Genomic DNA, 25798 nt, shown 5'->3' with positions numbered 1-25798 from the left:
CGATAAATAATTTTTATACTAAGGGGTAATATAAAAGCTATATTTTTTCCTCAGTTGAGACTTTTAACACGATAAGTTTTCGATATAAACCTAATATTATAAAGTTTGAGCGTGTAAAGTGTAGGCAAAATTGAGGGATATTTAAAAAGAAATGCCTCAATCCATCAAAAATAAACGGGACCGAAATAGCCGGCGCCAAAGCAGTCTTACAAGATTGATCGTCAACGCGGAAAATAAATATACGCTAAATCTTTAATTTTTAAGAAATATCTGCATGATGACTACAACGCGTGAAACGGTATTTTTGGATTCTCGCGGAGGAACACACTTCAATTTCGATTGGGTTAAATACAATTTAATTTAATTAACTAATAGCAGGAATCGTTTTAATAATAATTTATTGTTAAAGATATAAGACAGGATTAACTTCTAATGGCATGGGCTAAAAGTCAAATGTTGACTTAGCCCGCACAATCTCTGTACTATAAGGCCATGTGATTGTAAATAAATAAATTATTATTATTATTATTAAAGAATCCATACCTCTACTTAGAATGCTTATCCCGCCGTATCGTGTATGGTAAGATCACTCTGACGGCTTTGGCCCCGCCTACGAGATAAAATATCCCCTTTGCGCGCGCTCCCTTCTCACGTTGTTGTTTGTTAAGTTCACATAGTGACGTCAAAAAAACCGTCAGCCACATCGAGACGAAAATCTGCCGCGACAAGCATTCCAAGTAGAGGTATGGATTCCTGGTGATTTGTAATATAGGGGAGAGTATGCGCAATTTGTGATATTTATTATAGATTTTATACAACCGTGGAACTCGACCCTTTTTTGTTTGAAAATGACAACCTGTCAACTGCTTTAGAAATTGAGACTGATAAGTAGATAAATATGGTTATGGTAAATTTAATATTTTTAAGACTAATAAATTGCTTCGTTCTGGCCAAGAATGCTTTCCTTATTTAAATATTATTTTGTTCGTTTTTTATTTATTCGTAAAAATTTACTTAATTTTAAATTATAAAATCAGTGTTTTTAATACAGGGTGGATGCAATAATTTTAAGGAGTTGTAGGGGTGAGTTGAGAAGTATGCCTGTTTTTTTCCCCATTTTCTTACGATGAGTTAAAAGAGCGCCAAAGAGCTTCAAACTGTGGCCTACTAGCCCCTGGAAGTAGGCGTTGTGTAATAGTATTGATAATTTAAAAAAAAATGTTTTATAAATAATTAAATATCCCTACAAAGTATAATTTTTAAATTTTATATCGTAAAACGCAGTTAATTTTAAGCTGTGTTGCGGAGGTACAAGTTTCATTCTACGTGGAAGGTAGATACTTATATCGTAATAAATATTAATATACTTCTGGTAACCGTGTTTTCGCGCGCAGACGAAACTGCCAATAAACTGAACCAAAATACGTTTTCATAACTTCCCAAAAAAGTAATAAATTTCAGTATTTCACCTTAGCGAAATTTTCTCTTGAAAAGTGAAAAATTAATTTCGTGTTTAATTCTAAAGGGGCATTATTACAAATGCAAATGACTTTTAGTAATAAATCCGCCAACATTATTTTTCAGTGACTTAAAATACTATTATAGAAGGCCCCCACTTAAAATGTAAAATATAAAATAGCTTATTTCCCAAATCTTCAATTACGGGAGAGAATCGTTATTCTCGGATTGCTCAGAACGGTTTTCTTGAAACTGATTTCTTTCCTAACAATATTAGAGTGGCTTGACCCGGGCTTCTTCGGCAATGACATCAGATCGTGACGGCGAGCGGGGGGCGATTTGATCGGGGGGCTCGGCACATTTTGGGAGGATTTTAATACGGGACAGTACCGGGTTGATGTGACCCCGGACTTGATAATGGAGCTCTCTATAATCACGTTTCTATAAGTCACGATTACGTGCATCGACACGCGCGAAGCCCGCCAATAATACATTTGTGTGTGATCGTGGGTCAGTTAGAAATATTTCTAGCCCTGAGTGCTTTTAATTTAACTCCGATACAACCGCTGGGATTAAATTGGTATTAAAATGAATAATCAAAAATTATCTCGGGGAACTTAACTAGAAACGGATCAAAGTGTGCGTTGTTTCTCCTGGAAAGCGTTTTTTCCTGGGCACTTGCCAATTATTTGGGAATGGTCGCTATTGTAATTTGCGTGTTAAGTATAAAAATAAGATTCCCAAAATAAATAAAGTTTAAAAAAAATTCCGGATTACCACTAATTACTCAAATTTCCAGATTACCACTAATTACTAAAATTTCCAGATTACCACTAATTACTAAAATTTCCGGATTACCACTAAATATTAAAATTTCCGGATTACCACTAAATATTAAAATTTCCGGATTACCACTAAATATTAAAATTTCCGGATTACCACTAAATATTAAAATTTCCGGATTACCACTAAATATTAAAATTTCCGGATTACCACTAAATATTAAAATTTCCGGATTACCACTAATTATTAAAATTTCCGGATTACCACTAAATATTAAAATTTCCGGATTACCACTAAATATTAAAATTTCCGGATTACCACTAAATATTAAAATTTCCGGATTACCACTAAATATTAAAATTTCCGGATTACCACTAAATATTAAAATTTCCGGATTACCACTAAATATTAAAATTTCCGGATTACCACTAAATATTAAAATTTCCGGATTACCACTAAATATTAAAATTTCCGGATTACCACTAAATATTAAAATTTCCGGATTACCACTAAATATTAAAATTTCCGGATTACCACTAAATATTAAAATTTCCGGATTACCACTAAATATTAAAATTTCCGGATTACCACTAAATATTAAAATTTCCGGATTACCACTAATTATTAAAATTTCCGGATTACCACTAATTAAAATTTCCGGATTACGAGTAATTAAAAAAAATTCAGGGTTACGAATAATTAAAAAAATTCAGGATTACGAATAATTAAAAAAATTCAGGATTACGATTAATTAAAAAAAATTCCGTATTACGAATAATTACTAAAAATTCAGGATTACGAATAATTACTAAATTCAGGATAACGAATAATTACTAAAAATTCCGGATTACGAATAATTACTAAAATTTCAGAATTACGAATTTACGGTTAATTAACTTCTACTATTATTCATTTGGTCAGTATGAAAAAAAAACGGTTTTAATTTCGTAAATTTTATTTTATACATTTTTAACTTAATAAAGTAAAAAATTAATCAGATAAGAAAATACAGGTGAAAACGAAATAACAATTCGTTTCACACCCGCTGATTGATAAGTCATGACTATCGCACACCCAAAATTCAGGGGGGTATCAATTAAAATTCCTATCAAAACGCATTTCAATATCTTTGCCCGCGGAATTCGTATCACGACCCCTCGCCGCGGTGTCGGGGGGGTCAGCAGGGGGTGCGAATCGTGGCGTAAGCGTGAAAAGAGAGGGGTAAGGGCGCAGGGTGCTTTCCATTTTATATAATAGCGGCACGATTTTGATATAGGCGGCCAACGAGCGTTGGTCGAGTATTATAATTCTACATTTTATCCATTTCGGTTCCGATGGCGTTCGATAGCGGGGGTCAGCCGCGAATTTCGTGAACTTGGGAGCCCTTCTCATTGAGGCGCTAGCCGCCATCTCTAACTATCAATTACCGACGGATTTACCGACTTTTAAAAAATTACGATTCGATACGCGCCTCATTTCAAATCTAGACCCCCTCCCCCCCTTTCTGCTCAACCTTCAACCCCAATTCTGAGTGTGTTGCTTTATCTTATTAAGCCGCCTAATTAGTTTTTTGTGACGATTTCGACCAGGATTAACTAATAAAATAAACGCTCTGATTACTAAACTTAATAGAAATCTGGGGGCTAAATTAGTCAATTTGACTAGTGAAAAATTTACCTAAATATTCATGAATAATGGCGAATATGGTTATAAATTCGTCAATCCCATTTTACTTTGAAAAAATCGCAACAATATTGTAGAGCTTGTAGAAAATCAAGTGTCCAGAGAGTCCACTGCACTTCATACAACAGCCTCAACAGGGTTCTTACAAAATTTACAGAATTAAATTCCCTGACATTTCCAGGTTTTCCTTGACCAAATCGCCAAATATTCCCTGACCATTTTTATAGGATAAATTAATGTTTTGAGGTAAAAATCTTGAAAAATGTTTTCTTTTAAAAATTTATTTGCCTGTTTTTTTTGGGGTCATTTTGAAATTCCCTTACTTTTTGGGACCATTTTCAAATTCCTCGACTTTTCAGTGACATTTACAAATTGGAAACCTTGATTTAACGATTTTCTGACCATAGTACGGAATCTATATATTTTACCAATTTTAATCTTTGCGAATGTAATAGATAAAAAAAATGAGCACTTTTTAGAAGGCCACTTCAAACTCGAAGTCGATATTTTAATTTCAAATAGCAGTTTTTCCCTCCCCGCAAAAAGAGAAGTTCAAATATTACCGAAAATTGTTTCTCTTTGGAAACGAAACATCGTGACCGCGGCGCGTTTAAATAAATTTATTCGGCGTTTCGAATTACTGAATTAGCCTTTGATATTTAGAAACCTTAGAATCAAAATAAGCGGACCCTTTAAAAGAAATCGGGCGAGAATCATAAATAAAATAGTCATCAAGCAGGGTCCGTGATTAAACCCAAACCGGTTCCCGAGACCCCTTTGATCGCGCTCTATCGCTCATTTGCAAAGATCAAAATATAGTCGTATCTCCGAAATCAGACTCGCGTTATTATTATAGAGATTCGCGCTCCAAATTAATGGTTTTGCCAAAGAAGAAAAGTTATGATAGAGCCCCGGTTAAAGACGAATTAGTTTGGAAGATTTCGAGAAGTGTGTATTTACCCGATGAGATGCCTTGCGAGGGCGCGTGCCCATTCAGAGGTCGCGACACCAGACTGAGCGGCGAAGAGTTGAGGGGACTTTGATGAGAGGATGAAGACGTCCGGGAGACGTTGACCATGTCCGGGTAGTGGCCGTAGCTCGACCTGCGACCTTCCCTTCGATTGCCGTCGATGGCCGATTGCAGCTCGTCCGGAGTACTGAGCCTTTCCCGCTCGCACTCGTACGGGTACAGGTACTTCATGTATCTGGTAATTACAAAATACTCTGATCAATCACTAGCCTTCATTCGAAATGTTTTTACGCGGGAAAGGTAAGAAGTGGGATTTTGTAAGAGACAATGGAGTGATGACGTCACAACAGGGTTGCCACATTTTCACAATCAAATTCCCTAACTTTTCCAGGTTTTCCCTGACTTATTTTGCGCCAAGATTTTATATTTTTTAACCTATATTTTAGAAAAAGTTTCCTATTTGCAATCGAACTTAAATTCCCTGACTTTTCCCTGTTTTTAAACTAATTTTTAAAAATTCCTGATTTTCAGACTAATTTTTATAATTCCGTAACTTTTCCCTGATTTTCAGACTAATTTTTATAATTCCGTAACTTTTCCCTGATTTTCAGACTAATTTTTATAATTCCGTAACTTTTCCCTGATTTTTAGACTAATTTTAACTTCCCTGATTTTTAGACTAATTTTAACTTCCCTGATTTTTAGACTAATTTTAACTTCCCTGATTTTTAGACTAATTTTAACTTCCCTGATTTTTAGACTAATTTTAACTTCCCTGATTTTTAGACTAATTTTAAATTCCCTGATTTTTAGACTAATTTTAAATTCCCTGATTTTTAGACTAATTTTAAATTCCCTGATTTTTATAACCATATTCAAATTCCCTGACTTTTCCAGGAATTCCAGGTACTATGGCAACCCTGCACAAGTCAGACTCTCCTCCATGATCTATTAAACATCAAAATGTAATAAAAATTATTCTTAATTCCAAGGGATTCATAGAAGCAATTTACAAGAGTTCCTACCAACAGGTGACAGCAGGGTTCGTACAAAATTTCCAGAATTAAATTCCATGGAATTTCCAGTTTTTCCCTGACCAAATTGCCAAATTTTCCCTTAAAAATTTTGTAGAATAAATGATTTTTTTAGATAAAATCTTCAAAAATTTATTTGCCAGATTTTTTTTGGGTCATTTTCAAATTCCCTGTCTTTTTTGGACCATTTTAAAATTTCCTGACCTTTTGGAAACATTTTAAAATTTCCTGACCTTTTGGAAACATTTTGAAATTTCCTGACCTTTTGGAAACATTTTGAAATTCCCTGACCTTTTGGAAACATTTTGAAATTCCCTGACCTTTTGGAAACATTTTGAAATTCCCTGACCTTTTGGAAACATTTTGAAATTCCCTGACCTTTTGGAAACATTTTGAAATTCCCTGACCTTTTGGAAACATTTTGAAATTCCATTACTTTTCCAGGTTGTATACGAACCCTGCACAGTGGGGGAACTTCAGCCTTCCACCGTACGAAGGACGCCGTCACGAGAATAGTCCTTATGGACGGGAAAACCCAACAAATTGAACTTATGGTAAAATAACAAATTAATTCGGGGAAAGAGTTCAAGCTGTAAATTAGAACCCCAATCACACATTATCGTGATACAACAATTTTTCTACTCCTCCAGTCCCCCATTTCTAAATCAATTAAAACACGCAACGTTCCATCAAGAACTTAGTTAGGGTACTAAGAACGTAGCCTGTTACTTTCCGGGTTCTCAAACAATCCATTTTCACAATTATATAACACCTTTTAATGTTGGTTATAAGCTATTTCTTTTTTAAAAACATCTTTAATTAATAAGTGAAATTTAATTATTACTTTAGCTGGTGACTTATTATTAATTTAGCTGATGACTTTGAATTTATCTAAATTAAATGTTTTAATTTTTCAAATAATCTGAACCAGCAAAATAGTATATTCTCAATTTCTAAATCAATTAAAACATGCAACGTTCCATCAAGAACTTAGTTAGGGTACTAAGAACGTACCGTTAGTTTCCGGGTTCTCCAACAACCCATTATATAACGCCATTTAATATTGGTTGTAAGACTATCATTTTATTATTAATTTAGATAGTGACTTTTAATTTTAGCTAAATTAAACTAATTAATTTTTAAAATCATCATAACTAGAAAAATAGTATATTCTCAAATATTGTGTCAATAGAAATATTCAAAGGAATATCCGACAGATGGCGTTACTCTTTTTGTAATTTGCATTGCATCGTACGTTCTCAATTACCTATATACGTTCTTAGTTTTATTGAATAATACGATGGTAAAAAACAAAGATTTCTATTTAGCCATCAGAGGTAAGACACGAGTAAATTTTTTCGGGCTGCCTCGTCCTCCGTTGAAATGGTTTAATTGAATTAACGTTGTGGAAATGGCGTGTTTGGGCCAGCCGACCATTATAAGACAGACAAGAAGGAAAGGATAAGCGTGACATTCGCGAATTACAGCAACCGCCCCCCCCCCCTAACCTGGGGGAGGGCTAGGATGAATTAAAGAAGAACGGGAGACAAACACTCAACGACGTGGTTCTCGGCTCCGTTACAGTCCAGTGAATCCGTGAAAATTGAACTCTCGTTCCCCATAACACACACACATACATAACACGTTTTACGCCCAGTACAACGGGACACGGTGAAAGCGCTACTGCTAACGAATAGTGCCAAAATATCGCAAGTCACATTTTAGATGAAAAAAAAACATTACTGAAATAAGACGAGAAAATTGGACTCGTTTTAAACAGTAAATTAATGAAAATGATTTAAAAGTAAAACCTATCAGGGTTGCCACAGTTTTTTCTAGTATTGTAAGTCGGAAAATTTTCCAGAAAATGACCGAGGCGTTTTTTCCGGAAAATTTTCCGTATTTTTCCCGAAAAGAAATAAAAAAGTTCATCCCATGATTAGTCTAATATATTGTTTGCAAATTTAAATAAAGGGGCATTTTCGCCTCATTTTTTCGAATCTAAAAGTAAAACTAAACCTCTAGACTAGTTTAAACTGATAAACAATGTAACTACTAATGTTTTGTAGTATGTTTACTGATATTAGACATTTTATATCGATAAAAAGTTAAAAACATTAAAAACCTTTAAAAATTAAGTAATGTTTCAATTTTTTATTTTTCCGATTTGCGGAAAAAAATCTTTTCCGCATTTTATTAAAATTAACAACACTAGTTTTTTCACAATCAAATTCCCTGATTTTTTCAGGTTTTCCCGGACCATCTCTGGAGATTTTCCCTGACTTATTTTGTGCCCAGATGTTTTTTAACCTATATTTTAGACTTTAGTAAAAGTTTCCTATTTGCAACTGAAATTAAATTCCCTGACTTTTATACCCATATTCAAATTCCCTTACTTTTTCCAGGAATTCCAGGTTTACCAGGTACTGTGGTAACCCAGCCTATTGTACTGCGAACTAAAATTTACCAGAATCTTAAAATTAAATGCGAAAATTAATAAATAATGAAAAGTAATTTAAATGGTTTAAATTCACATTATAATTTAAAAATTCAAAGTTTAAAAATAAATGTTTCTCCTTCTTCAGAAAAATTAACAGTTTTTTAAACGGAACTTAAAATACATTTTATTGGGAATTATAAACCGTTTAGTACGTATCATTATTAATTATTAATTATTAATTAAATTTTATATTTTTGGCAGTACCGATTCGAATCTCGGTTTCCCCTTCCATAAAAACTTGTCGAGGTTAACGGTAATAGTGAGTGTAGGGAGCTGTTGGCTCGCGTGGTATGAAGGGCTTGCCACCACCCTCCTACGCATTATAACCCGGTCACATGAATTAATGGCTTTAAAAGTCGCTGGATGACTTGGGCCTAAGGTGGTGCTTTGGCTATTAGCCTAGCTGATTATTATTTTATTATCATGGACATTCTGAACTAGCTACCTTTCGAATTGGGGTAGATTACTAAGTTTTAAATTTTAGCTTTTCAAAAATTAGGTCAGGGTGAATCTTTCCAAATGAACTTGTTGTTCTCAATGGATATTGTCTCGTAAACGCTTTTTAACAAACTTGTTGCTCTCGTAAACGCTTTTTAGCAACCTTCGACTTATTTAAACAAACTAATATATTTTGCATAACAGCGTTAAATTACTTTTATCTACCCAATTTAAAAAAACCGTCTCGAAAAAATAACAACGACGTAGGATTCATTAAAGAGTAATTATTCCATCAACTTATTAATTCCTCGTCGTGATCTAAAAATCGCTAAATGGACTGATTTTTATTAATCGAAAACATTTACCCTCACACAATATTCGACAATCGAGATTCCGTTTTCAATGCAACGCGCATCCAAACGTTATAATAAAACAATTCGACAAAAAACGAGCGATAACAAAAAATACAATTACGTGATCGTACACACGAAATTAAGACGAGAATGAGTTGGCGTTTAAAATGGGAAAATCGACCATTTTGGGGGAAAAAACGTTTTACTCGTAGTTAGTTAGTTTCGGAAAATGTTTCGGCTTATCGTGGATCAAGCTAAGTGCTTTGAAAAATTATTTATTTCAATAGCGAACTATATTTCAGGTTCTGTAGGATTGCCAGTTCAGAACCAAATTATTTATTAATAGTAATTAAATAGAATTCAGATTAATTTAAAATTGGTTTTGCAGTTTCGTTCCCTCAAATTGTTAATAAATTCTATAAAAAGAGACAAAATGTTTCTAAAATCAATTAAAAAAGTATTCAAATTAATAAAAATCAGATTAAAATTAAATATTTTTTATAAAAATTAGATTGAAATCAAATATTTTTATAAAAATCAGATTGGAATCAGAAATCAAATATTTTTTTAAAAATCAAAAAATCTACAACCCTAATTTTATTATCTCGTTTTTTGAATAAAAATCAAGATTGAAATAAAATATTTTTTATAAAAATCAAGATTGAAATAAAATATTTTTTATAAAAATCAAGATTGAAATAAAATATTTTTTATAAAAATCAAGATTGAAATAAAATATTTTTTTATAAAAATCAGATTGAAATCAAATATTTTTTAATAAAAATCAGATTGAAATAAAATATTTTTTAATAAAAATCAGATAAAAATCAAAAAATCTACAACCCTAATTTTATAATCTCGTTTTTTGAATTTGAAGTGAGATCCGAAATTGATTCTAAAAATGCGAAACGTATTTGGAAATTTAAATGTATAATTTTACTGATGATTTTTAAATTAATTTGATATTTTGGTTTTCGCGCTGACTTTGGGATTTCAAAATTGTTTGTATGTAAAGTGTACCAGATTTTTTCAACATGGTACGTTTTGGGATAAGATCTATCACGACTTAAGAATTCCAAGAAAATATCTGTCAGTGAGCGTATTTGCGCACCCGGTGATAATAATTGCGTTGATACACCTTGAGGCAATATAGCCCGGAATACCCGATTAAAGGGAAAACAATTAAAAGATTGATTATGCCCGTATCTGAAACAATAAAGAAAATATAGGCGTCGCGTTGGGCTTCTAGAGATAAAACGTCACGTTAGCGGACAGTTAAGATGAAGGTTAAGATAGGCTCTAGATTCGGAGCTACGTCCCGCCTTCGAGTGCGCTACCAATTTACCGCAACAGGCCCCGAGTTATATTTAGTTCGCCCCTCTCCGAAAATAAAAAAGATGAAATATGAAAGAGCGCGCTCTGGCGGTTGGAAGCGGTAACAGGCGGCGTCTTTGGGGTATGAAGGGGGGCCTTAATTACGGTTGCTCGTTAGCTACCTGTTCATTAACACAATAGGACAGCTTGTTAGTACGCCAGGGCTCAGTCACGTCATGCTTTTCATTATTATTATTATTATATTATTATATATAGAGTCAAATATAACAATCAAAGCAGAGGTATCAAATGGGGGTGCTCTTCTACAACAGATCCGGGTTCGACGTGCCATTCCTAAAATATAAAATACTAAACCCTTTTAATAAACGAACTCCTTAAGCTAAATTGTCCAGAAAATATTGTTTTCTAATTTGAATCAAGACAGGCGGTTCTTTGATTGTAGGCAGTATCAGCTAGGCTAGGCTAATACCCAAGACGCAACCTTAGGCCTAAGTCATCCTTCGACTTTTAATGCCATTACTTCAGGTGGTCGGGTTACAATGCTCAGGAGGGGGTGGCAAGCCCTTCAAAGTACAACTTGATTTGTTTTTTTCTTCGTGTGACAGATATTTGATTACACCAAATAATTCGATCGAATATCAAACCGAATATTCGATTCGTTGCAACGAGTTGACCCGAGAATTGACCTGGAAATTTTTTGGAAATAATCGTTTGCCGGACCATGTAGTTGAATATTCGAAAAGTGCCTCATAAAATAATTGGATATGTCGAATAATTTGCAAGAGTAGTCCAATAACCGTGAGGTTTATCTTTATTGTTGAGTTTCAACGTCATAAACGCGATGGATAGTAGCGTATGGTGAGTGTGGTCTTTTTGGCTAAATCATTGAGCCAAATACGTCAAATTATTTGGTATTCGAAATGCTTTTGGCATTTGATCAGTTAACTTTCCCTGTTTTTCGATTAAAAAGATTCGACCCAACTATTCACGTTTTCTATACTCTATTTGGTATTTGGTATTTGACATGGCTAGATAATAATATTTGATATCCGATTCGATCCAACTATTCACGTTTTCTATACTCTATTTGGTATTTGACATGGCTAGATAATAATATTTGATATCCGATTCGATCCAACTATTCACGTTTTCTATACTCTATTTGGTATTTGACATGGCTAGATAATAATATTTGATATCCGATTCGATCACCAAAAAATAGAATTGTAAACTTAGTATTTTCGAAATACGGATTTTTTAGCTGGGTATTTTCAAAACAAAACAATATTTTAGAATATCAACCTAACAATGAGATTGATCGTTATTTCACTGTTTTCAATGACGGCAATTGCCAAATCTGTATGGCACCATCGAAACTCCCAATACATACGAAAATGGGGCCTAAAATACGCTAAACAGTTCGCGGATAATTTTCAAACCTCGTGAAGTATAAGTAACAAAAATATTAAGTACGCGATTTTCAAACACTGGAAAATAAGCATAAGGGTAAGCAAATCCATTATTCAATAGTCTACACGTTCGTAAATGCTACTGCACCAAAAACCATGTAAAACTAAAACCACTACAAATCAATAAGGCTTTTCCAGGTCCAGGTAAATACGCCCATGTGAAAACCCGATTTATTAATCTACCTAAAAAACTAATGGTTAATTATGTTACTTATGATTAAATGTTTTTGCTGACGAATTTTGCTTAGAAATGAAGTATACTTGTACATGGTTCGTACAAAATTTCCGGAGTTAAATTCCCTGACATTTCCAGTTTTTCCATGACCAAATTGGCAAATTTTCCCTAACCATTTTTATTGAATAAATGAATGGTTGGTTTGGGGTAAAAATCTTGAAAAATATGTTCTTTCAAAAATTAATTTGCCTGAATTTTTTGGGTTATTTTAAAATTCCCTTACTTTTTGGGACCATTTTCAAATTCCTCGACTTTTGCCTGACATTTTGGAATTATTTTGAAAATTCCCCGACCTTTTGGAAACCTAAAATTCCCTGACCTTTTAGAAACATTCCCTGACTTTTCCAGGTCATGTACGAACCCTGTTTTAACTTGGAGAATCAGAATATCGTCGAGTACATAAAAATATATCGTGTCCTTTTCGTAATGTCATTAATTTACGATACCCGATGACAGGATAGCGAATCTTACCAAACAAATACTATTTATAGTCGAGACATTTATTAAAGTATACAATCACCGCTAAATTAGTAATTAAGTTGTCCACGCGGGCCTCTTAACAATGAAATTTCCAACACGAAATATCGCGGTATTGTCGACCATATTATTAGTCGGCACGCTACGCATTAAAAATCTCAATGGAATTTTATAAGGTCGACGTAAATCATATTGAAATAAAGGAAACAATTTGCGCCCGGGGTCATTATCTTCCCACGGACGGACACAAACAAAAGAAACGATACAAGGACGTCGCAACTTACTGCGTCCTCAGAGTGAAGGCGGCGCTAGTGATGCTGGAAGGCAAGTTGAGTCCCTTGGTGATTTCCCTCCAGATCTTCTTGTTGATGACCTCTACCAGTCCACCCCTGGACACCACTAACCTGTACAGTTCGTACAAGTCCAGCACTTGCTTAGCCATGATTGGAATTCGGTTCACGGGCGTACCTAAAATATTTGTAAAAAACACGGATTAGCTAAACTGCGGTGCATTCAAGTTTTATCAAATATTAGTCCCGAAAAAATGCTAAAATTTTAAATTCTGTAGTAAAACACCTACGACTTAAAAAATTATACTTTTAAGGTGGTTTCACACTCGACGGAAAATATGCCGGAAAGACGATAATAAACGCCGAGCTGAAAATTGATTCCCATTCGATATACCGCTAACGTTCAACTTTACGCTGCTAATTTTCCGTCGAGTGTGAAACATGCTTAAGACTTTGTTTCAAGAAAAAATTTGGACAAGCCATGACCAACAACATGGCAAACGTAGTTGTTTGTTAATAGGGTGTATATTTTCTTAATAAGTAATATGGTATTTAAAAAAAAATAAAAAAACTACTTTAGTTACACAGTAAAATATAATATATAATATATTTTACTGTGTAACTAAAGTAGTTTTTTCTTTTAAATATCATTTTCTTCATTAATTTCGTATTATCTAAATCGCCAGAGATTATTTTTACAAAACATAAGATGAATTTCCCAAAATAACCATCATTGCTACAATCGCTGTTAGGCGATTGAAAATGTCGGTCAGATTTTGTCGCGAAAAAGTCTGTAATCATTTTCATATTTAAATTTAATTTAATGACCACGCGCAATCTGGTAGGACGAAAAATTAGTTCCATAACTTACATAAAAAAAAATAACAAGAACAAACATCAGCAAGGAAGACGGGCTCTAGTTTTGCCAAGGCTACCAAAAATGTTTTCGATTACTTAAAATCTTCTTTACCCTATGTAAATTAACACGGATAAATCGCATGTACATTTCGGTGAATATTAGTAAAATGTGTAAATAAGGTAAATTCAAGTAAAATTGACGAAATTTTTGTTATGGAGTTAAATTGGATAAATTTGGAAGTATATTGGTAAAATTTTAAATAATATAACCCAAATTTACTAGTATTTACCCAATTTGCTTATTTTCCTCCAAATGTACAAGCATTTACCCAAATGCTTTTAAGTACTGATATTTAATCATACAAGTGTTGCTGACGGTATTTAGCTTAATGATAGGGCTAATTCTTGGAACCTGTAAATTTAAATTAACTTTGTTTTATATAATATAGATATGGTTTATTTTTTATTTTTTCCTTTTTTTACTCTTGCTGTTTTATTTTAAATATTCATTATAACTAAACCCCTAAAGGAGGGCTTACAAGTCGCAAGCTGACTTAGCCCTCTAATCTCTGTAAAACATTTTTTTAATATAAAAATAAAAAATTCAAATTCAAATTCAATACAAATTAACCTGAAATTACCCAATGCATAATTTTTTTAATATAATTTTTTTGTTAGTATTTATAAATTTTCCAGAGAGGGGACCATTAAAATATGCGATTTCTCCATGTTAATTTCCAAAGGGAAAAGTAGATTTAAGTAATCAAAAACATTTTTGGTTGTCATGGCAAAACTACAGCCCATCGAATCCTTTCCTTTTGGGAAATTTCAAGTAACATAAAGGTCTACTTAGCGCCCGAATTTAAACAAAATCAGTGAAAATCAGCTCGGGTAGTCTCGTTGTAAGTGTCAACTAAACAATAGCAAAATCTACACAAAAAACCCCAATAAAATCAGAAAACAACTTCTAAGAAAGATGGCAACCGGATCTCTGGTAATACGGAACAACGTTTAATATGAAAATATAATACAAAAGACGAAGAATATTCTCGAGGGCGTAAAAGCTTAATTGAATATTAAAGACGGCCGTGATAAAATCCCCCGGATCGCATCATCTTAAATGTAAAGATGATTTCCTAGAAGAATAATAATAAAACAGGCATTGAGAGAGACACGGAGAGGGAAGTTGCGCGGGAGGAAAAAACCACCTTTACAGATCCTATTTTGATAAAAGAATGAGCTACAGTCACGACTTAATAGCTAACGGAGAAAGAAGTTCCCGAGGTGGTACAGTTTACGCCTTTTTTAGGCGGCGTTTATCATCAAACTGCGGCGTTATTCTCCGAAACTATAGTATAGCGTTGGATGAACTTTTATCGGGGATGCGAGCCTAACGTTTATTTTTAATACTGTCAAAATATACATAAAACGAGTGAGTCAGCGATCAGGGTCGATTCCAAAAATAAGAATTAAAAGGGAACGCCAGGGTCTAAGTGAATTGATGACGACACTTCCGGATGAAGGATTCTCAGAGGCTATTGTAGGGTATAATTTGTCGCGTTTCTTTCGGAGGGCGATCGCCGAGGGGGGCCCCGACATTTCGTTTGATATGATGATTAGGTTTTGATATTCATCATATGTTGAGCCGAGATAATTGCGAGACGGGACTTTACCCGCTTCTATCACCAGAACCGATTAAGATGTCTGAGTACTTGGGCCGTTTTTTTCATTATTTATATCAATGGGGAATTTCTCCTTAAATACGTATCTATTAAATATTGAAAAGGTTCCATAGAAGTTAAAAAGGTTACGCGCATTTTTAATTAAATCGAGTCTTGTAATAGCGGCGTTGCCTGGGGTGATAGCGAGCCTCAAATGACAGGGTTGCCACCAAATATTAAGATTCAATTTCCCTGGCCATTAGGGTTGCCACCAAATATTAAGACTCAAATTCCCCGACTATTAGGGTTGCCACCAAGTATTAAAACTCAAATTCCCTGACTATTTTAAAATTCCCTGCCTTTTAAGGCCCATTTAAAAATACCCTGACTTTTTAGACCCATTTAAAAATACCCTGACTTTTTAGACCCATTTTAAAATTCCCTGACTTTTTAATCCCATTTTAAAATTCCCTGACTTTTTAATCCCATTTTAAAATTCAATATCAAAACGACCACCTGATTTAAAGGCATTAAAAGGCACTAGCTGACTTAATCCCAAGGTGGCCTTGGATATTAGCCTATCTGATTATTATAATTGAAATGCAATTAACGTAATCCGAACAAATTTATATTATTGAAGTTATTTTAACCTGGGGGCATACAGAAACCGAAGGGTCGAAGAACATATTTTGGCAACTCTATCGACTATTTGTCCAATTTGTTTTGGAAATTGAATGGCTACTTAAATTAAAAACGTTATTTTTCATACTTCTACCAAACCGCTATTGGTAACCCAATATTAATAAAGAAGAAATGAAGTCAAATATTTAATAAGAAAAACCTATTGATGTAAATTTGTATTCATTAGGGCAAATTTTCTGAACCCTCAAATTTCCCTGGTTTTTACAAACAAAAATTGGAATTTCCTTGACTTTTCTGACGACCATCTAATTCCTTGATATTTCCAGGTTTTTAAGGGTTTCCAGGTATGTATGAACCCTGTTCAATTAGTCATATATTTATAATTTTCTTACTTTCTTACAACCTGCTTTTTATTTAGTATCATCTTGACAAAATCTCTTTCAAAATATTTTTACCAAATGGTTCACAGTCACTTGAGCTATACATATTATTATTATTATTATTATAAATAATAATAAGTACATATAATATAATATCCCGGTAAACCTTCCACTAAAGCTACCAGTAACCGAAAAGCGACAACTGTTTTGAAAATCGATAAAAGATAAAAGATACACTTAAAAGAAAAGTAAAACCTGATTAATTTAAACCTTCAATTTTACACATACCTCTATCAGTTCTAAGAAAGCGCGTATAAGATTTTAATCGCGAAAACGCGACCCTGAAACGACCAGTAGAGGGAAAAGTTAAGTTTGAATTAAAAGCCGGAACAACCCAATAAAAATTATAAAGCGACTCGTAAAAAATAATCATAAATTATATCCTTTCCATGAAAGACGATTTTTGATTGCTCAAACAAGTTATCCGCAACACGCGCTTGGTATTAAATATCCCCCCTATGAAGTAGGAAAACTCGGATAGGCAAGCACTCGGCTAATACAAAGTATGATTTATAACGACAACTGGATTAATTCCGGGTAGAGACATTTCATGTTGATAGTTCAGAAGGTGCTTTTTTATTTGCTAGATTGCCTTGGTTTTCTATACTTTGCTCGAAACAATTAATATTGATTATCATAAAGATTACTGTTAAGAGATAAAATATAAAAACTATGCGCTTTCTTTTTTAGTTGTATGTTCCCATTTAACCCAATTTTACCTTCTCCCAAAGTTATCAGTTCTCCCAAAAACATGGTGTCCCATTTGTCCCAATTCCATTTCTCCGAACCGGAGTCCCTTTAACCCAAAAATATGTATTCCCATTTTTCCCAACGATCAAGTTTCCCAAAAAAATTGATTCCCATTTCTCCCAACGATCAATATTCCCAAAAATATGGATTCCCCTTTCTCCCAAACATTATTTTCCAAATATATGGTAATTGCGCGGTTAGGTTAGGTTAGGTTAGTTTAGATTAGGTTAGTAGGCATATCCTAATTGTAGTAATATAAAGAATTACTGGGACTTATTTCATGTAATATATACCAAGTGTAATTTTGGGACAAATGGGATTTGGGATAACTATTTTGGGACAAATGGGATTTGGGATAACTATTTTGGGACAAATGGGATTTGGGATAACTATTTTGGGACAAATGGGATTTGGGATAACTATTTTGGGACAAATGGGATTTGGGATAACTATTTTGGGACAAATGGGATTGGGCCAAATGGGAATTGGGCCAAATGGGAATTGGGCCAAATGGGAATTGGGAGAAATGGGAATTGGGAGAAATGGGAATTGGGAGAAATGGGAATTGGGAGAAATGGGAATTGGGAGAAATGGGAATTGGGAGAAATGGGAATTGGGAGAAATGGGAATTGGGAGAAATGGGAATTGGGAGAAATGGGAATTGGGAGAAATGGTAATTGGGAGAAATGGTAATTGGGAGAAATGGTAATTGGGAGAAATGGTAATTGGGAGAAACGGGAATTGGGAGAAACGGGAATTGGGAGAAACGGGAATTGGGAGAAACTGGAATTGGGAGAACTATTTTGGGCGAAATGGGGGTAAACCTTTTACGGAGCTTAAAATTTAACAAAGAAATTTAGTTCAGATTTTGTACACCGGATTACTAATTTTCAAAACAAATCTGTGATTTCCAATTATTTCTCAAGATATTTAAATTTAAAGAGAATCGTAAGAAATGTGATATCATTAGTGTTGTTAATTTTCCGGAAAAATAAAATGCGGAAAATTTCAGCAAAATGGAAAAATTAAAAATTGAAACCTAAATTACTTCTTAAGGGTTTTTAATCTTTTTAATTTTTTATCGGTATAAAATGTCTAATAACCGTAAACATACTACAAAACAATAATAATAATAATAATAATCAGCTAGGCTAATACCCAAGGCACCACCTTAGGCTTAAGTCAAGAAGCGACTTTTAATAGTATTACATTGTTAATCAGTTTAAACTAGTCTAGAGGTTTAGTTTTACTTTTATATTCGAAAAAATGAGGCGAAAATGCCGCTTTATTTAAATTTTCAAACAATATTAGACTAATCATGGAATGAAATTTTCCGACTTACAACACTAGATATCATTAATTATCTTAAAAGGATTCAGGCAGTTTTCTTAAAAGGATTCAGGCAGTTTTCTTAAAAGGATTCAGGCAGTTTTCTTAAAAGGATTCAGGCAGTTTTCTTAAAAGGATTCAGGCCTTTTTCCCAAAAGGATTCAGGCCGTTTTCCCAAAAGGATTCAGGCCGTTTTCCCAAAAGGATTCAGGCCGTTTTCCCAAAAGGATTCAGGCCGTTTTCCCAAAAGGATTCAGGCCGTTTTCCCAAAAGGATTCAGGCCGTTTTCCCAAAAGGATTCAGGCCGTTTTCCCAAAAGGATTCAGGCCGTTTTCCCAAAAGGATTCAGGCCGTTTTCCCAAAAGGATTCAGGCAGTTTTCCCAAAAGGATTCAGGCAGTTTTCCCAAAAGGATTCAGGCAGTTTTCCCAAAAGGATTCAGGCCGTTTTCCCAAAAAGATTCAGGCAGTTTTCTTAAAAGGATTCAGGCAGTTTTCTTAAAAGGATTCAGGCAGTTTTCTTAAAAGGATTCAGGCAGTTTTCTTAAAAGGATTCAGGCAGTTTTCTTAAAAGGATTCAGGCAGTTTTCCCAAAAGGATTCAGGCCGTTTTCCCAAAAGGATTCAGGCCGTTTTCTTAAGAGAATTCATGTCATGAATCCTTTTAAGAAAATGGCATCTTATTAAGAGAAATCAAATGAGTTTCTTAAGATAATTCAGGTCATTTTCTTAAGATAATTCATGTCATGAACCCTTTTAAGAAAATGGCATCTTATTAAGAGAAATCAAATGAGTTTCTTAAGATAATTCCAGATATTATTATTTTACAATTTATACACCTGATTACATAAAATGACTATCCCCTGATCAAATTGAACAATTAAAACTGACAAAAATAGAAAGACGAACAAAATTCCAAATATGTAGAGGTGTGCATTCCGTCCATGAGTTGTGCACAGAAAAAGGGCGAGTGATTAATATTTAAATGCGAGCCGAGTTTCCCTCGATTCAAATTTATCGTCGTCGGCCTGTTTTGCATAGACATTCTGCAACTATATTCTTGTCGCGAGCAGCGGGGATTCCGATTCCTGGTAAGTCTGTCACGAATCATGCCAGGAATTCCGACAGCGTCGGCTCACGGAAAATGCACTCACGCCAACAGATATATATATATATATATATTATATTTTATTAATTAACCCCCGATGTATTTCGAGGTTCCCTTAATAACCACCAGTCGAAGGATATAATTATTCTTTAGCGGCGCGGCTTCCGTACCAGACTCCCCTTCTACAACGTACAACCTTTCCAAGTTACCTAGCAGTCGCGATAAAAAGTACACGAACCCTACGTTTGTCTTTATATGGGTTAGATTGGCAGTTTATCTGGCGCCAAACCCTTCAAAAATACTTTTCACCAATATCAACCCCCTCGAACCCCCTCCCGCGCGAGAACTTTCCAGCGAAATAAATATTATTTTTAGCCCCAAAGTGATTTCCACAAAAAAAATAAAACCCTATCTGTATTTTCTTCCATAAGTTTTAATGATTTGGCAGGTTATCTAAATAGCATCTTAAAAGCGGCTTACGGTTACTTCGCGAGCCGGGGAAATTGAAGGGCGTAATGGTAGACGGTTAACCTGACGCCACGCCGTTTTATATCTGTCCAAAATGCTACGGGACCGGCCCGAGTTCGGACCCAATCTTTGATCAGTTCTTCCATTCGGAACACCACCGTGGCTTCTCGGGGTTGGGACCCCCTTTTTGGGGGGAAAATTCCATACCCCCCACCCCACGTGTCTAGACTAAAAAAAGTTGATGAGCATTTTTTCCTTCTCACTGCCAATACCCCTTCTCGGGGTTGGGGTGGGGGGCTCTCAATTTTGTTTCTCAATGTTATTGATAAGAGAATATTATCTATCCATGGGAGGTTGGCCGAAGAAATCGTCCGATATTTGGCGTCCAATTCTATCTATCTGCGGGTCGGGAAGCAAGCGTGGGAATTCAGAGTGAGAAACGTTCATTTTGGCCCCGTTGGCCTGTCATCAAGAAACGGGGGTTAATCCCCCTGCAGGATTCCTTTTGGGCTCGTTGATGTCGTGGACCCCAACGGTCGGGGTTGTTTTTGATTACACCCTTCGTACACGTTTTTATTTTACGGAAAATATGCTTGGACGAATATTATAAATAGTCGGCGGAAAAGTCTACAATACGTTTTACCATATGTAACATAATTACTCATAAGTATGCTTCTGTATAACATTTCCATTGAAAAAATTCAATGAGACCTTGTTTCAAGCGGGACATACATTAAGCGGACCCAAAAATGCAAAAATGCTTATAATCCTTGCACTATTGAAAAGGTTACCAAGGAAACAAAATCTCGTGATCGCGAGACACGAGCTAAACTTGACATGGGCAAAGCCAGAAACGCGCGAGGAATTCTCACTAACTTCCGTTTTCAATCAGTAAAGTTGATGACGCGTATTTCGTCAAGGAATTGCAAGTGACGTAATTTACGTCATATCCCGTGAACAAGGTTTCATTAACGAAAATACTTTTATGGCATACTTATGAGGGATTATGTTACATATGGTTTTACAAAAAAGCTTATCATAAGGTCCCCAAATTTTTAGTTAAGTTAGAAGAAACCACCTATGAACTGTGCGAAGGATGATAAAATACGCGAAAAAGTAGATTAGTCCATAATTAAAAGGGATAATATAGCTAAAGCCTAAACAGATTTGAAGAAATTAAAAAACTTACTAATAAACTCGTACCAATAGGTCTTCGAGCAAACAAAAAGACGCGAATCCCGGATCAAATAGATCCAAATTTTTGACGATCACATACCCGTTACTAAGAGGTAGGTATTCCAAATCTGCACCTCCTAGTGGTAATGTTATCAACTAGGCATTTCCCCAAATTAATTTTGCGTGTTGCATGCTGAATGCGCAGCAGACGTGCGCGATCGTTTTTAAACTTAAAACCACCCGGGATAAATCTCCACCGCAAGAGCTTAGCATCGTAGCCAAGTCTCATTCAACATTTTATCGCTTTCAAGGTTAAAATTACACTTATCTGGACAAAATAATTAATTAATTAAAGTAAAAATTAACACTTACCTGGAAAAAATAATTAATTAATTAAAGTTAAAATTAGCACTTATCTGGACAAAATAATTAATTAATTAAAGTTAAAATTAACACTTATCTGGACAAAATAATTAATCGGAACGTAACCATAGTTATTAGCATAAGTAACATAATAACAATAAGTATGACACTTCCTATTGCTTTAATGCTAATTTTCTAACCGAACCTTTTTTCGGCACTGATACTCTCTTCAAGCTGTGACTTGGACTCGCGACTTACCGTTTTGGATGACTACTTTTTGATAAAAATTTAAGCCTAATATCGGAAAGCACGTTCTGGAGTCGCGAGGGGCTTTGGCTTTGTTTTGAAGCCCGCGTGATAAAAAAACATTAGCTCGTGAAAACCTTTTTTAATTTTTATCATTTTAGCCTAATATACCGCCTATCTATCGGAAACCAGCTATTTCGACTTAGCAAAAGTCTCGCGTATTTTAGACACTAGAGGGCTCTGTGCTGAGAAAACATCTTGATTACGCAATAACTATGAAAATCAGTTTGGTTGTAAATCTCGTTAATTGTCATACTTATTGTTATTATGTTACTTATGCTATTAGATATATGAGTTTTGTTTCTGAAGGTATTTTTTTTTTTTCAAATTTCAGATTTGTAAGTGAATATCTTAGATGTAGAAATTTTGAAAAAGATGTCGCTACTGCCCTATCGTCGTACGTTAATTTTCTTCTCGCAAGGACAATGCTGTTAACACGGGGCACTATGCTAGACCTTTACTTACAAGGAGACATCCCGAAGTGTAACCCACCGATTTTGTTCAAACTCGGGGGATTGGTAGACCTTCGTGTATCATGAAAAATCCTTAAGGGAATTTATTCATTGGGCAACCGTTTTGCCATGGCAACGAAAAATGTTTTTGCGTATTAGTGTATAATCCCATTGGATTAATTAATTAATTCTCAGATTCAAATTCCCTGACTATTCCCTGACCATTTTAAGTTATTTTCTCTCACATTTAAGGCCAAAATTAGACAGTTTTTAACTTTTACATTTATCAGAAGTTAATAAATTTTATCAACTTATTTTTCAGAACAAGTTATTTAAGAACCTTACAAGAATCTAAATAATAATAACCGAATTTGCCATAGACCTAGAGTAAAATTACCTTAAAAAAGTGTCAAGATAAAACTCACTTCCCTGACTTTTAACAAATTCCTAAAATTCCCTGACTTTTAACAAATTCTTAAAATTCCCTGACTTTTAACAAATTCTTAAAATTCCCTGACTTTTAACAAATTCTTAAAATTCCCTGACTTTTTACAAATTCCTAAAATTCCCTGACTTTTAACAAATTCTTAAAATTCCCTGACTTTTAACAAATTCTTAAAATTCCCTGACTTTTAACAAATTCTTAAAATTCCCCGACTTTTTAGGCCCATTTTTAAATTCCCTGACTTTTTACAAATTTAGGGTGACCAGGGAAAGGCTTGGAAAATTTTATAGGAAAAATAGGAATTTTAGAGGCGAATTATAGGAAAATATAGGAATAGAAATAAGCGAATTATAGGAAAATATAGAAAACTAAATTGGAAAATAATAAGGTAATTACTGCATTTCGGTATACTTTGACTCGAATCACCTAGAATATTGATAATTTTTTGTACACTGCTTTCTTGCATTATTTTATCACTTCGTTCGAAAGTGGCAGTTTTTTCACTACATGCTCTATGACACGTACTTAAAAAATTATCATTTTCAAAAGATCGTGAAATTATAGGAAAATATAGGAAAATAGATGAAAATAAAGGAATTTATAGGAAGGCATTAAAAATATAGGAACATATAGGAAATATAGGAAGTCTGGTCACCCTGCAAATTCTTAAATTTCCTGACTTTTTAAGCCCATTTTTAAATTCCCTGACTTTTCCCTGGCACGTGGCAACCCTGTTAGCCCTCGTGTGAACAGTTGTCGTACTATTGCGAGCCATAAAAAAAAAATTAAAAATGGTGTGAGCGCCGTAGGGTTTTTATATAAAGGTGGTTTCTTGAGGTTTATGTTTTAACTAAAGATAAATATTTCCACGTTTAGTTTAAATTCCCAGACGTTTTACAAAACTTAACTACGATATTATACTTTTATCAAAAGATAATGAATTGCAACTTATATTTTAGTCCAAGAAATAAAACCCTATATGCATTTTCATCAATTTTATTTAAATTTCCTAACTTTTCCTATTTAAATTTCCTAACTTTTCCTATTTAAATTTCCTAACTTTTCCTATTTAAATTTCCTAACTTTTCCTATTTAAATTTCCTAACTTTTCCCTGACGTTTTACAAATCCTTAAAATTCCCTGACCCTTCCTTGGCTTAATAAGCCTATTTCTCCGTGTCTAAAGCAAAATTCCAGAAATTGGGGTACCCCAAAACGGGACATCAAAATCGAATCAAACGTATCGGATGTTTAACCCCGGTTTTAATGTAATTCCATAAATTAAGAATCAATCTTTGCGCGGCTTTTGAGAATAAGTGATTATTTGCCTTTAGAGGCGCTAGAGGGGGTTACCACTTCCGATACCTATAAAAAACGAGAGCGTGAATTAAGGGGTTCGCCTATAAAGGTGTAACAGGGTACAGCTATCGGGTCAAGGGTTAAGCGGCACCCTTTAGAGCCGATCCCGACGGATTTAGCATAAGGGATGAATGAGTTTCGCAAACGTTTGCTTAAATTAATATTGAAATTAAGCGAGTAAAAATATTCACCGGCAGCGTGAGAATGGTGGCTTATAATTAAGCGCGGGCGAGAGGCTGGCGAACCGGGAAACGATACCCAAATTGATTTAGGTGATAAGCTGGAATAATGACTAGTTAGATTGCATTATGCTAATTTATCTGATATTTTTTTCTTCACGATATAACTTAAGGTCAACTGAGAACCCAAACGGTTCCTATCGAAACTGTGAGCGTTGTTAGCGAGGTTAAGCATCCGATATTCCAAACGGGAACGTCTAGTCTTTCAGGGTTAGTTGCGCCTTAGACCAAGAAACACAGGGACGTCGCGCGGTAGATATTTCGCGCCCGAAGCTTCGTTGCGGCTGCCTATTTCCTATTTATCTCGCGCTGTGTCGCTAGTAGCGAAGGTGAGTCAATTTTTATTGGCTATTTGAGTCACGTGCACAGCCCTACAATCTGTCAGCATGTGGCCTGCAACAGCGTGTCTCCAATATTTGTGTCCCTAAAATATTAAAAAAATATAAAATAATTTAAAAATATGTAACTCTTAGCTGATTATTTTTTCAAGTTCTTTAAAAAACGTTATTTTTATCTCTCATGGATGTCGCCTATTGACTATCTGTATCACCTAACCCCCCTCTCCCTACCGCAGCCGCAACAAAGCCCCGCCGAAAAATAAAGCGTTGGGTATGCTATGAGCGAGACGTCCCTGTGCTTCTTGGTCTAAGGTTGCGCGTTTTTGTCCAAATATTTGGGACAGTGAGGTTCGCTTCATTTCCGGTCAAACTATTTGGTATTGTATGAACCATTTACTTCCGGTCAAGCTATTAAATTGTAGGATCGTTAATTAACAGCTTTACAAGATTTAACCTTCAGCCCAACTATTTGAAAAGGCCGGTAATTGCGCCAACTGACCCCAGAATGTACTGTTATTGCCGCGAAAATATAATCGGTTTTTAAGATTGTTTCATTTCATTGTAAAAAGGTACTTACTGCAGGGCCCCTACTCAAATCTTCAATTTTTTATAGGAATAATAGGATAATATTTAAAAAAAAATATAGGATTTTATAGGACTACTTTTTCCCAAATTATACGATTTTATAGGACTTTTGTTTTCCAAATTATTCGATTTTATAGGACTATTTTTTTTCCAAATTATTCGATTTTATAGGACTATTTTTTTTCCAAATTATACGATTTTATAGGACTTTTTTTTCCAAATTATACGATTTTATAGGACTTTTGTTTTCCAAATTAT

The 25798-nt window shown here is 34.4% G+C and overlaps 1 protein-coding gene across 5 annotated transcripts in view; it reads right to left on the bottom strand.

Moving 5' to 3' along the window:
- The window catches only part of LOC149922218 (uncharacterized), a 168070-nt gene that overhangs the window by 7573 nt on the left and 134699 nt on the right, over positions 1–25798 (bottom strand). For all 5 annotated transcript variants that reach the window (XM_090163183.1, XM_090163181.1, XM_090163182.1 and 2 more), the window contains 2 exons: positions 13020–13203; positions 4885–5129 (listed from right to left, as the gene is read on the bottom strand). In XM_090163183.1, the coding sequence (XP_090019309.1) occupies positions 4885–5129; positions 13020–13203 (429 nt within the window). The remainder of the gene's footprint in view (positions 1–4884; positions 5130–13019; positions 13204–25798) is intronic.

This window comes from Leiobunum rupestre, chromosome 11 (assembly GCF_980474605.1).
Source record: "Leiobunum rupestre chromosome 11, qqLeiRupe1.1.hap1, whole genome shotgun sequence".
NCBI classification, from domain to species: Eukaryota; Metazoa; Arthropoda; class Arachnida; order Opiliones; family Sclerosomatidae; genus Leiobunum; species Leiobunum rupestre.
This window is presented reverse-complemented; position numbering and strand designations above follow the sequence as displayed.